The 13949-nt window shown below is 36.2% G+C and overlaps 1 protein-coding gene across 2 annotated transcripts; it reads left to right on the top strand.

Moving 5' to 3' along the window:
• Positions 6140–13666, top strand: LOC109227495. 2 transcript variants are annotated; one of them, XM_019392684.1, is made up of 9 exons: positions 6140–6886; positions 8855–9040; positions 9412–9504; positions 9991–10173; positions 10261–10360; positions 10685–10870; positions 11401–12524; positions 12724–13118; positions 13220–13666. In XM_019392684.1, the coding sequence occupies exons 1-9, from the start codon at positions 6668–6670 to the stop codon at positions 13287–13289; spliced, it is 2556 nt and encodes an 851-aa protein (XP_019248229.1). In that variant the 5' UTR covers positions 6140–6667; the 3' UTR covers positions 13290–13666. The 2 variants fall into 2 exon arrangements, with proteins under 2 accessions (XP_019248229.1, XP_019248230.1); XM_019392685.1 differs by lacking the exon at positions 6140–6886 and having other exon boundaries at positions 9021–9112.

Below are 13949 nucleotides of genomic sequence, written 5' to 3'. Positions count from 1 at the left end.
TTTATTATTTTAATTTGTTAGTTAGTTAGTTAAACACAAGAATCTTAATATCTATAAGTTAGAAATTGTTCAAGCTTGTATTCTTGGTGATAGTGAACAACTGTAGCTAAGCCTTAGTTCTCTGTGGAATTCGACTCCGGACTTGTAAATCGGATTATATTTGCAACGACCGCTTAGTCCTTTTTATAAGGCATAGTTGGGCGTGATCAAATTTTGGCGCCGTTGTCGGGGAACTAACGGTGTAGTTGTAGCTGTACATATTGCTAGGTTTCAAGTTTGAACTTTTATTTTTATTTTCTGTATTTGATTTTTTTTTGTTTTACTTATTAATTTGAGCAACATGGCATATTGGAATTATGAGAGTTTTGATGTTGGTAATTCTACTTTTGATCCTTCTTATGCGTTTAGTGGAGGAAACCACCCTGGGCAAAATTATCAAAATATTTTCGAGAGCGAGTTATGTGCACCAACTCAATCTTATGTGTGGAATGTGTGCTATATGTGTGGTGGTCAAGATTGTCACTTTCATGGTTGTGCTTATATTTCTTATCTTCCCCCAACCCCTTACTTTGATGGTTCTTCTTTTTCTTGTGATGTTAATAGGAACAAAGAACCCAGGTATGAGGACCTAAAAGAGATCGAGGATATGCTAAAGTGCCTTGTGGAACAATATGATGAGATACAACTGCGGGCACAAAGGCAAGGGGCAACTATTCACAACTTGGAGGCTCAAGCGAATAAATTAATTGAACCGTATAAAGCGCAACAAGTTGACATTGTGGATAGTAGCCAATATGAGTATAATTGGCTGCAGAAATTGCCATTATACTGGAGGATTTAAAAAAATACGAGGATGAGCTAGAGGAGGAGGTCAGAGTAGAATACCAACAACCTATCCAGCTAGAATTTGAGGATACCGATGTTGAAGAAGTAATACTAGAGTCAACCAGGGACATTGAAGATACAAATTTAGTTGACTCTAGTGTGAATGATGTTGAGGATGTTGCAAGTCGTGAAGTTCATGTGTTTAAGTGCATTGGTCCACACTCTAAGCATTTTTCCACATTATGTTTGGATGATGATATGGAAATAGAGTCATCCGAGCCAATTGAAGAGTCAAGGAATAAGGTCAAGGTGCATATATTCTGGAATTCTTCTTGCTAGAAAGTCAGGATTACATACCTCATACAAAGGCCAAGGAGTGCAGAATAATACATTATTTCCTTGGGCCAGTTAGATTCGTTTCACCACCCCATGACCATAATCATAAGCTTGAATCAAAACTTGGGGTTCAATTCATAAGCTCGAGGTGGAGGCAAAAAGTGATTCACGTCGTGTCGCGACGTTAAATCAAGCGCTTGTTGGGATGCAACCCAGCTTTATTTTTTTTATTTAGTTTATTTATTTATTTATTTATTGTATTATTCTTGTAGTGTCGATTTTTTATTTTCTAGGAGCATGGAAAGCAAAGCTATTGGAAGGATGCAACAACAAACCAAGCGGTTGGAACTAAGTGTGAGGTACCCGCACGAAGGACCAAGCTTGGGAGAAGTCTGAGTACCCCATGAGTTGTTAGTGCTTCGGCCTTTGGTCTATCAGGGAGTCTCTTTTACCCTTTTATTAGTTATGGTGTGCATTGGGGACAATGCACAATTTTAAGTGTGGGGTGAGGAGATTGTCTGGGTGACTTTCTATGCTATATTTTAGTTGTGTTAGTTTAATTGAATATTTTTTGGCTATTTTTTTAGAAAAACGAAAAAAAAAAGTTTGGACTTTTTCGCACGATGAATATATTAGATAATTTTCTTGAGGGATTTAAGTCTAAAAAATAAAATATAAAGATTTTCTTTGTAGGTAGTGTAATAATTCCCCCTTGGTTTTTCTTTGTGCCGTGGTTCTTTTCCAAGGGTTTTATTTGAACCGGGTGTAGTTAGTTTTTTTTTAGGAATAGGAGTCATTGTGTTGTATTTTGAAATGAAGCAATATCTCTTGACTTTGTTATGCCTTGAGAATAGTGAGTATTTTGGTTGTGACGCTTAGGCTCAGTTGTTGACTCTTGTATAAGTACCTTAAATTTTATGATCTTAAATTTGCTTAACTGTTTGACTAGAGTGTCTTGATGAAACCAATCCTGAGTGAGTTATATGCCATGTGTGTGTAAGGATGTGTTATATTCTGTGCATTGCATTTGATGCCTAGAACTTGCCCTGTGTGTTTGCAAAGCGAAATAGTAGTTTTGTTCAGTCTTCTAAGTGATATAGGCGTTTCTTTGTTGAGCCAGATATGTATATTTTACTCACCTAATTGTTATATATCGTAGTTAACCCCTTTGAGCCTGTAATCTTATTTTTTTGGCAACCATATTACAAGCCTTACCCATTTGTTTGAATTAATCATCTATTTGAACCTTTTAACCTCTCATGAGCACTTGAATTATTATGAACTATGTAAAAGTTAAAGTGTGGGGTGGTTTGTTTGATTTTTGAGTGGAACTAATGAAATAAGGAGAAAGGTGCACTGTTTTGGAAAAAGTAAGAGCCACTTGAATTGGAAAAAAAAAAGAAAAAAAATAGTTGGATTGTTGTGAAAAAAAAAAATTCCTTGATAAGTGGTGGCTCTTGATGTAAGTGTGCTTAAAGAAGAATGGGGTAATATACATTGATGTGAAGGTGGAGTTTTGGTTTGACATAAGTATTGGATTTGAATGTTAAAGTATATGTATTAAAGTGCTTAGGGAGGTGTAGTCACTCTTATATCTAAATGTATCCTACCCGTCCCGTAGCCTACATTACAACCAAATAAAGTCCTAATTGATCCTAGATTGAATGAGCTCGATTAGTGGAGTAGTACACTACGGGCAAGCTTATGGTGCATCTTTTGTGGCATATGAATATTATTTCTGAGAGTGAGTGAATTCTTTCTATCTTGAGTTCCTAAGTGTTCTTAAATTTTATTGTGTGGAACTACTCTCTTTTGTTGTGTGAGGGCACTTGATTCATGAAGGAAAGGTAATGTCAGTGACCTCTATGTTAGAGTAAGTAGGTGAGTTGTGAATAATGCGTGGTACTTGTGAGTCAAATCTTGAGGTGAAGATGTTACGCTTTTGTGCTTAGTCTATTTTAAATACTCTTGGTGTGATGAGTTAGGAGAATTGTTTAAAAAGGTCGTGTCTATAACAAAGTGTAGTTTGATTGCTCGAGAACGAGCAATGGTTTAAGTGTGGGGTGTTGATGATAGGCTATAATTGCGCATTTTAGTCGATTATTACACTCTAATTTACTGCACTTTAGTTGAGTTTGCGCTTTAATCGCTAGTGTTTTGCACTAACGATGTGTTTTATGCCTTGTAGGAGTGATTTCGAGCTATATAGATGTTATGGAATGAATTCAAGTGATTTGGAGCTTCGAAGTCTGAGTAAAAGTTCAAGGAATTAAGCCGGGATCGTATTCGGGGATCAACGGATGATAGAGCAACAAAACGAAGAATCGAGTAGGCATATTGCGCACTGTCCAGTAAAATGCACATAACTTTTTGCTCAAAACTCCATTTGGGCTCCACAATATATGGTTGGAAAGCTAACTCAAAGGGATACAACTCTAATGTTTTACGTTTTTCCAAATTCCAAACGGAACAGGGTGAAAAACGCGGTCGAAACCGCGACCGCGGACCTGAGGTGGGCTGAGGCAGTATACCTGCAGTATACCGCGGTCGTACCGCGGTTTACCGCGGCTGTTCAGACGTGAAAAATTGTCCTTTTTCGTGTAGGAGAAGGTATAATAGTTTGGGCCTGACCCTACTTGGTATATATACATGGAAAAATGGTATTTTTGGGGGTTGGACATATTTTTGACACAGATTCGACCTAAGGAGGCAGAGACACAATAGAAGACATAGCGGGAAGGATTCCGACAATTGGGGAAATCATAACTCTAGACCTCCTTAATCTTTTCTCCAACCTGTAGTATCCTTAGTGTTAATTTATTATTTTAATTTGTTAGTTAGTTAGTTAAACACAAGAATCTTAATATCTATAAGTTAGGAATTGTTCAAGCTTGTATTCTTGGTGATAGTGAACAACTGTAGCTAAGCCTTAGTTCTCTGTGGGATTCGACTCCGGACTTGTAAACCGGATTATATTTGCAACGACCGCTTAGTCCTGTTTATAAGGCATAGTTGGACGTGATCAAGGGTCGCACCCTAAGAGATGTGATGTAGATAATGTACCCTAATGCAAGCATCAGTGGCTGCTTTCACTGCTCGAATATGTGACCTATAGGTCACACAGACACAACTTTACCGTTGCAAGCGTGGTTACGTGATATATCTTGTTACTTTAATTTGTAACTTTTAAGGTTAAATTTTAAATGTGGGTAAGGATAAAATTTTCCCCTAAACTTGGAAACCTTTGTACTATGCTTGTTTTATTCTAGTTTTCTTATCTTGCTTTGGTACTTTTTACTGTCACAAATTGTTAAATCTTGTAAGGAAATAATAATAGATGCCAAAAGTTTGTCTCATTTTCGTCCTTTTATTAAAATGTAATGCATATGAAAAACGTTTCAAGTACTAAATATTAAGATGGTCCACCCCTAGCGGTCCACCAGAAAGTAAGAATTTTGAATCTTATCTTTGTTTTGTCATATGATACGAAATAAAAAAGGTGAAATTTGCTAATTTTGCTATTTGTAGATTATTAATGATTTATATTAGGACCAAAAATGTTAAAAGGACCAATTGTTCAACTATATTTGACTCAATTGAATAAAATCACATAGAATACGCATATAAATAAATAAGGGGTATTATCACTTTTAACCCGCACTAAAAATTATTTATATCTGATTGCCGAAAAAGTGTGTAAAATTTATATAATTTTTGTTTATATATATAATAAATATATATATATATATATATATATTATTATATATAATATATAATATATATATAATATATATATATATATAACTATATATATATATATTTGGCTATTATATTTACAACGACCACACAATATCATTTTTCTAATAAATAATCATTCTAGATGATATAACTTTGTCGTATTAGAAAGAAAAAAAAAAATCAACCGGTTACGTTATACATATGATAGAACCTCGTATTGTCTGGTTTTCAGAAAAAGTGGAAATATTAAATAAGAAAACTAAATTAAATACATTTATTTTATTTTCTTCTTTATCCTCAACAATAAAGTTAAATTCATAATTCTCTTAGCTAATTTGTCATTGGAATAAAATCTAGGAATACGAGTTCCGGATTTTGTCTCTTTTGTTATAGGAATTTACCAAAACAAGAGTGTGGGATTCTTTTGAGAGGGTGCGTGGGTAAGATGGAGGCAAATTTCAAATTTGAAAATTATTTCACATAATATTTTTTATTGTTTAATTGTTACTATATCATTTGAACCAAAATTAGTAAGTAAATATTTCTATGGATTTCGTAGAACTTAGATACATGGACGAAAGATAACTGAAATGACTCTTGCAAATTAGTTTACATAATTTTTTAAATTCTTTTTTTTTTCTTGGAACCAAAATTTAGTAAATGCTAATTTTATTTTTGTCTAAAATAAGTGTCCTTTTACATAATCAAGAAATTAATTTTTATTTTTTCAAAATTTGCCTTATTTACATATTCAATGTGTAAAGGTAACAATTAATTAAGCGTAATTTAGTAAAAAAAAAAATTTCTCTAGGAGTTCGTATTTTCTTAAAAGGTGTGCCAAAAGCTTAAAAGTCACTTAATGTGGATCCGAGGGAGTACCTTTGAGGACAATATGTTAATCTATTCTCAAACTTTAAGGGCTCATTTGGTTGAGGGATAAGAGATAATTAATCCCGGGATTAAATTGAGATAAGTTTATCCCATGTTTGGTTGGGATAATTATCTCATCGTGGTGTAACTAATCATGGAATTAGTTATCCCGAGATTGTAAAATTTTTATAGGGTAAGATAACTAATCCTAGAATAACTAATTCTGAGATAATTAATCATGAAATAACTTGCTTCCCAACCAAACAACCCTAAATAATTGATGCAAGTCAATGGATATTAAATTGAAAAATGTGAGTATTATAATTATTTTTGACACATAAATATATATAGACTTCGAGTCCAAAATTGAAGTGACAAAATTACATAAGTTATGATATAGTTTTCCAATAACGGCATTTGAACAATTGCGCCACCCTCTTTCGCGGCGTCGGGTTGCGCCGCAACCTTCACCCCGGCGGCAGACGTGATTGTCTGACACAATAACAGAATTTCCCAACGAAAAAGCCCAAAAAATATACGTATACGTATACGTCCCTATATACGAAATATACACGTAGTTGCAGGCAGAAGGAAGTTTTTGATTTTGAGGAAGAAAACAACAACAGAGAGATACAAAGGGGGAGGTGGGGGCAATTGAGTATTGTCTCCTTCTCCCGAATTTTACGTTCCATTTTTTCCTTCTTCTTTGATATTGGGTTGATATTAATACAATACAAAGCAGATTACAGATATCCAAAACATACAAAAAAATTCTATATATAGCACCTTTTCCACATTACCCCTTTTTTTTCTCACTTTGTCTAGAACATTCCATGTCGTCAATGACCTCTAAAACCCTACGTTTTGCTTGGGTATAATCGGATTTTTTTTTTCTGTTATGGGTTCTTGTGGAAACGGAAACCGGGTTGAAATGGAGAACGGTTGGAGTTTTTTGAGTTCTGATCCTTTAACAGTTACTGAGAATTGTTGGGCTGTTGCTGAAGAAGCTACAGAAGAAGTGGTGAATTGTGTTCATCCAACACTTGACACTGAGGAAAAGAGGAAAGACGTTATTGATTACGTCCAGAGACTCATCAAATTCTCTCTTGGATGCGAGGTGAATTTTGAATGTCTAGGTTATCTGTACAACTTAAATTTTATGCAGCTAATTTTAAGTGATATCTCATAATTTTTCTTCGCGAGGCCTTTCCCGTATCTATAGATTTTTTGTTCCATTGCTATCTCAATGTTCTATCACGACTTGTTATGCTTTCTATTTTTTTGATGGTGGTGTCCGTACCAGCTTGCGCGCACCTCTACTATTCTATCGAGTTAGAGTAACTCCGCGTCACCACCTAAGTGTTTTTTTTCCTTGCGCAAGGTTTGAATCTGAGACTTCATGGTTCTCCTCCCACTCCATTGACCACTCGCAACACCCTTGGGTTCAACCTTTTTAGCTTTCTATTGATACCATCTTTTTGAAAATAATGTGGGTGTGCTTGTGGGGGTGGGGTAGGGGCTTGGTCAACCTGCAGGAGGTCAGAAAATGACATTTTTACCTTTTATTTGATGTTTTCTTCATATCGGCTGAACAGATAAGGGTCGATTTAATGTTGTTTACAATCTCAGATTATATTCTACCAATCTTATGATGGTATGAATGAAGATTTTCTTTTTCTTCTTTTTAGCATAATTGCTACAGTTCTAATAAAGTATTAAAAGCTTTTATCTTTTAATAACAATGGTGTTTGCGTCAACTTATGTGCCACCTTTTTGTATTTGATATGATAATGATATGAGTTGAGCTTAAAGAAATAAATGAGGATTCATATAGTCGATCCCAGCCTGTATGGGGCTGAGGTGTTATTGGTGTTTTTGTCAACTTGTGCCGACCTTGACTAATCCACCAGGTATCTGCTGTCTCTCACCAGCACAGGTACCGAGTCACCGTGTTTAGGCAGATGAGAAGAATTTACTTAGTGTCCACTTTGCTAGGATTGGAACCTTGGTTCCCAAGGTTTTCTCCAGCTCTTCAACCTCGAGGGAATCCCCTCAGTTCTAGAATTATTACAAGTACTATTGTCGATTGTAGTGTTAAGCCCAAAATTTGGTTCTGGCAGCTTTACTCCTTACTTAAGTTCATGTACTTTCGGTAAATCAAGTTAGAAGAAGAAGAATGGTAGTTAAAGGTTTCATTGTCATGATTACTACAAATAGTGTAACTACTTTGAATTGCATTGTAATAATTTTCACTTATAAAAGTGTAAACACTTTTTGGCTAAGAGCACCAGGTCTTGACCTATCGCACTGCGTTAGAAGTGATGTTTTAGTAGTTGATCTAGAGAGCTAGTAGTAATAAATAGCAGTAAGCTGTTTCTTTATGGGAGGGGCTGGCAATATTCACTTTTGTATCTACTTTCTTTCATTTTATGTCAAGTGATTTTTGTTCCTTTAAGCATTCTTTGTACAATAGACCCTTGTGGTCCGGCCCTTCCCCGGGCCCTGCGCATAGCGGGAGCTTAGTGCACCGGGCTGCCTTTTTTTTTTTTTAAAAGCATTCTTTGTACTTCGATCAATTCAACTTCAGGAAGCTAATTTCTGCTTTTAATCAAACACATATGACTTGAACTGAAATGCATGACTCATTTTTTATCTTTTCTTTTCTAAGTTCTTAGGAATTCTACATTTTCATAAGCCAAATGCTATTAGATGCATAGCTTAGTCAATAATGAATCTGATCGTTCCAGCCGCTAAATTGAGTAAGTCTATACATTTGAAGTATTCAAGTCTTCTCTTGCTTTATTTGTTCACAGAATGGTTGAACATCTTTTTCTCTTTAAATTACGTCCTGCTACCTTAGCTGCATCAGCTTCAATATTGCCTAGTCTGGTGTGCTTGAACTTGAAAGCTAAGCTTATATAAGATCACATGTTGTGCTTGAACTATGTGATTTCTGTTCAAGTTTACTAACTGATGAAGCTTGAATGGTGTTGTTTCAGACCTTAAACTGAAATAGTTTGTAAGTTATATCTTGCGTTTCATTATCTTAATTGAGTTTTACTGATGGTACTTGTTTGTCATACAGGTCTTCCCATATGGATCAGTGCCACTGAAGACCTACCTTCCTGATGGTGACATTGATTTGACTGTTTTTAGCAGTTCTATTGCAGAAGAAACATTGGGCCGTGATGTTCTTGCTGTTCTGCAGGAAGAAGAGCAAAAAGAAGATGCTGAGTATGATGTCAAGGATACCCAATTTATTGATGCTGAGGTTCTTTCCTGACTAATAATGACAAGTGTATTCAAACCTTCAGAATCTGTAAAACGAACTGAATTGGATGAAGTATTTCACTGTTCTTTGCTGTTTCAAATAGTTCGAAGAGTTTTTATTTTGATATCCTGCAGCCTAAGGATAGTTGAGCATAAGCAAAGTTTTTTTTTTCCAGCCTAGTAATTTTTAGGGGTGGGGGGAGGCTTGTGCTTTTAGTTGCTTGAAGAATGTTTATTGTATTTGAAGGTTGTTTTGTAGAGTCTGTAATACTGTCTATTGGTTTGGCTATCAATAGTAGTTCACTATTTTTATGCTTAACTGATAATTTTTTATCTGTTTAGTATTGAGAAGTTTGGAATTTCTCATGGCAGGTTAAGCTGGTGAAATGTCTTGTACAAAATACTGTGATAGATATATCCTTTAATCAGTTAGGAGGACTTTGCACACTTTGTTTCCTTGAGCAGGTAATTTACAACGTTGACTGTTAACAATCAAATTCTTATCATTATATTATAGGTGCTTGGTTGCAGGTGTCAATGTAAGATTGCCATTGTGCTTTATTTTTTGTTACGTAGACTATTATGTGCAAAATTTTAGCATGTCTTGGTTAAGCTGAAGCATCTGTAACTGGAAAATGGTGGGTGCTGACATCCATATATCCTTCCTTTCTGCAGTACTATCCAATTTGTGCTTAAAATGAACTATGTTTTTGCTTTCTAAACAAAAATATCTGATAGCCTTTAGTTGTTTATTTGTCCTGTCAGCTTAATGTCTTTTTAAACTGTCTGGAGTTTTTGCTAATTATCCTTCTATTCCCTGCAAAAACTTGGAGAACCAAATATCTCCCGTTTTATTTCAGTTGATATTTTTTATTCTTCTGTTTTCATGCTGATCGAGGCAATGAGCAGCTGATTTTTCTTCTTGTTGGCTTCTTTGTTTCTTGATCGCAGGTAGATCGCCTTGTTGGGAAAAATCATCTCTTCAAACGTAGCATTATTTTGATAAAGGCTTGGTGCTATTATGAAAGTCGTATTCTTGGTGCACATCATGGTCTGATTTCCACATATGCTTTGGAAACACTGGTCTTATTTATATTCCATCTGTTCCATTCTTCGTTAAATGGTCCACTAGCGGTAATTACTTGTTTTGGTGCATTTTGACTTTGTGCATGATGCTTTGTGCATAAGTTTATTGGATATCCTGTTTATGCTTGCTTTTAGGTTCTCTATAGATTTTTGGATTACTACAGCAAATTTGATTGGGACAACTATTGTATCAGTTTGAATGGTCCAGTATGCAAATCATCTCCTGACATATTAGGTAGGCAATGCCCTTCCTTTCATCTTTGGTGTTGCCTGCAATCACTTTCCGATGTCTACAGCCTTGTATAGATTACTTTTTGGCAGTCATGCGTGAGCTTTCAAAGAGATTTCTCTCTCTCTCTCTCTCTCTCTCTCTCTCTCTCTGCTGATAAATGGACAGATGATGAAATATCGATCCTCATAAATGTCCTACATGATGATGCGAGGAAGCACGGGTTTAANGGGGGTGGGGGTGGGGGGGTGGAAATGATTCAGATGAGTGAAGATTTGATCTTTCTTCATTTTGAATTTTTGCTCACGGTCGCCCCTTTTCTGTCTGCAGTTGAGATGCCAGATCATATAAGCAACAATCTGTTGCTTAGTGAAGAGTTTCTAAGGAACTGTGTGGAAATGTTCTCAGTTCCATCCAGGGGTCTTGAGGGGGACACACGAGTATTTCAACAAAAGTATCTAAATATAGTTGACCCCTTGAAGGAAAATAACAACCTTGGCCGTAGTGTCAACAGAGGTACAACTTAAATGATTTCTTTATGTGGTTTACAAGATTATCACATAGGAAATGCAGCGTCCTTTTGTTTCTTTGTTTTTTTGTTTCCCTTCTCTGGTACTTTGGTGACTCAAAGAGTATATGAGGAATAGGAGCCTAATGATCTGATTCTGTTGTTTTGGCCACAAAAGAGATTATTACCAAATTTGCTTTGGATGCTTTCAGCTAGGTCTTTATATTTATCTTTGCATTCTGTTTTTCCCATAGCAACCAAAAGTACTAAAATGTTGCTAAGTGACCATGCAGTTCTATTGGCTTAACAACTAGTACCACCTCTAGTTAGATATGAGCGATATGTTTTATGATTGCCTACAGAAGAGTAGATAAAGTCATTTAAGAGTTATTATGACTGTACAAGAGAAATTTTGGAAAAAGAATATGTGCTTGTCATGTTATTTCGGGAAAGAGCATGCTTTTGGTGCTTCGAGTTGGTGTTTAGGTGGTGTGTGTTACTTTATCTCATGTGTAAGTTATGCTTTGATTCCCTCCAGGTAGTTTCTGCCGAATACAAAGAGCTTTTAGGTATGGGGCTCGCAAGCTTGGGAACATTCTTTCGTTACCATCTGATAGAGTTGCCGATGAGATCAAGAAGTTCTTCGCAAACACTATTGAGAGGCGTAGACACAATCTTTTGGCTGATTTACAAGATTCCGGCCTAATATTTGGTGATGAAGACACATGTTCTTCATTATCCCCTGCTGAATCATATGCTGACAATAGAATGCTTCTGAAATCATCCGATTGTGATTTTGAGAATGATAGTCTGAAAAAGGTATTTAAATCAATATCAAATGAGTTGTCGAGTAACTTGATGAATGGAGTTTCTTCAGATCTGGTATCAGAAAGTGGCTCCTTTCCAGATGATGCAGCATTGTCAGGATTCTGTCTATCTACTGATGCAAGTGATCATTCAGCTTCTGATCCTCTAAATCTTGATGTTGCAAATGGAACATATGACTGTTGTTTTAATGGAAACTCCATGAATTTTCTTTCAAGGAAGCATTACCATGCTCCTCCGTTTCATTTCAATAAATCATGTGTTGAAAATGGAAACTCTGGGCCTGAGAATCTGTGCCAAAGTGACCTATCTGATTCTGGTTTGTGGGTAGAAACCAGAGAGTGCGCTCTGGAGTGCAGCAGCATATACCAATCAGGTACAGATTATAGCGAGAGCGTCTGGTCTGGTGGTTCAGTAATCTCGAGTCCAAAGACCAGTATTCTAGAAAGTTTATCTCTTGATATAGCGGAAAGGGACTTGGCAAGCACAGCCGGAGATGTTGAAGCTTTGAATCCTTTGGTGGACTTAAGTGGGGACTATGACTGCCATATACGGAGTTTGCTCTATGGCCAGTGTTGCTATGGTTTTGCTCTGTCAGCACCCGTACTCAATAGTCCAACTCCATCATCACCATCTCAATGTCAGAACAAGCACTTTTGGGATACTGTGCGGCAATCGATGCCTCTTAGACAGAACTCATTTTGGCAAACAAATGTGAATGGTATGCTTGTAGGACCAGCCGTTCACCGTCCTAATAATTCTCTACCATCTACTGCTACTTTAGGTTCTGAGAAGAAAGAAACAGCACAAGGAATTGGCACCTACTTCCCGAATTCGGTAGTTTGCTCTTACAGTCTGTGCAGTTCTTTATTTCCCATCTTTATTATATCTCAGTTTATTCAGATAAGTCTCCCTTTTTGTAAGCTAGATGCCTTTTTTGTATCACCCCCCTTTTTCCTTTCAGGAATATCTGACCATGTCATTAAGATTTGAAAAGCAACCCCCTTATGAAGACTCATACTTTGGTGTCTTGCAGAATTATTCTTTCCAGGAGATACGGTGTAAAGGAAGGACTAGGATTAAGGCACCAAGAAATCATGGTCAGTTGCATATGCATAGTGGCACTCATAGTAATAAGTGGGTTCCTGCTCTTTCCGATGCAAATCGTTCAGAAAAGTGTACAGAAGAGATTTCAGCTATGCAATCTTCTGTTCAAGGTGGTGGAAAGTTTTCTGTAGCTAGCGAATCTGATAAGCTCCTCAAAGATTTTCATGCCAATGATTTCTCGCATTCATCATGTACAATTGAGTTTGGATCTCTGGGGAATCTTTCTGAAGATGCGCTTTCATGCACTTCTCATGACGTGCTCCTGATTCCAAGTGTCCCGCAAAAGGTGCAGCTTCCAGAATCTGTATGTAGCAAACAAGAAAGGTACGAGAAGTTCCTGTTTTACTATTTTTGGACTGTGGAGTAGCAGTGTAGTCTTTGTTTGTTATCATACGATAATTAAGCCAATCTAATTTTGCTTTCAGGGCTGCAGAATATTCATTGCGCCTTAAGAATGAAGATGAGTTCCCTCCTCTGTCTTTGTCGAAGGGTTAGGACTGACTTTCTACTTATGAAGACTTCAAGGGAATTTTTACAGTAAAAGCTAACAAAAGCAGATACTTTTAGGCAGATATCAGATAAAAAAGAGAGAATTACAGAAACTAAAACAGAGTATGTTTTTTTACCTTTCTTTGCATTATTTAGCATCTTTTTGGTAGTGAGAGAATACAACAACTACAGCTCAGTTCCAATCTAGTTCAGGTTGGCTAGTGTAAAATAGACATGCTACATTGTATAGTACCTTTGGCAGCATAGAGTTGCTGCATTAGCGGTACCAGCATTATAAACTTAGTTCCTGATAGAGTCTAACAACTTTGGTTCTGTTGACTGACTTTTGTTTTCATCTGTTTTACTTCATCTTTGCTCTCTGATTGACTATAGTCTTTGTTCCCTTCTGTAGATTTGTCTGCATATTTTTTATGTCTGATGATAATATCTAGTAGTCTTCTTTCCCTTAAAAGAAATGACTGTTTTAACATGACTTTTGGTTTTACTACTACATATCTCAGCCTGTTGTCGTTTTACTGAATAGCTGTTAAATATTGTGGCATTGCATGTCACTGACAACCACAAGGGGAGGTAACCTAAGCTTTTTATTTGAGGATCATGTTAATGTGACTGCTTCATTGCGTATAATTGCGTTGATATTGAGCG

This window comes from Nicotiana attenuata, chromosome 6, assembly GCF_001879085.1.
Source record: "Nicotiana attenuata strain UT chromosome 6, NIATTr2, whole genome shotgun sequence".
Taxonomy (NCBI): Eukaryota; Viridiplantae; Streptophyta; class Magnoliopsida; order Solanales; family Solanaceae; genus Nicotiana; species Nicotiana attenuata.
This window is presented reverse-complemented; position numbering and strand designations above follow the sequence as displayed.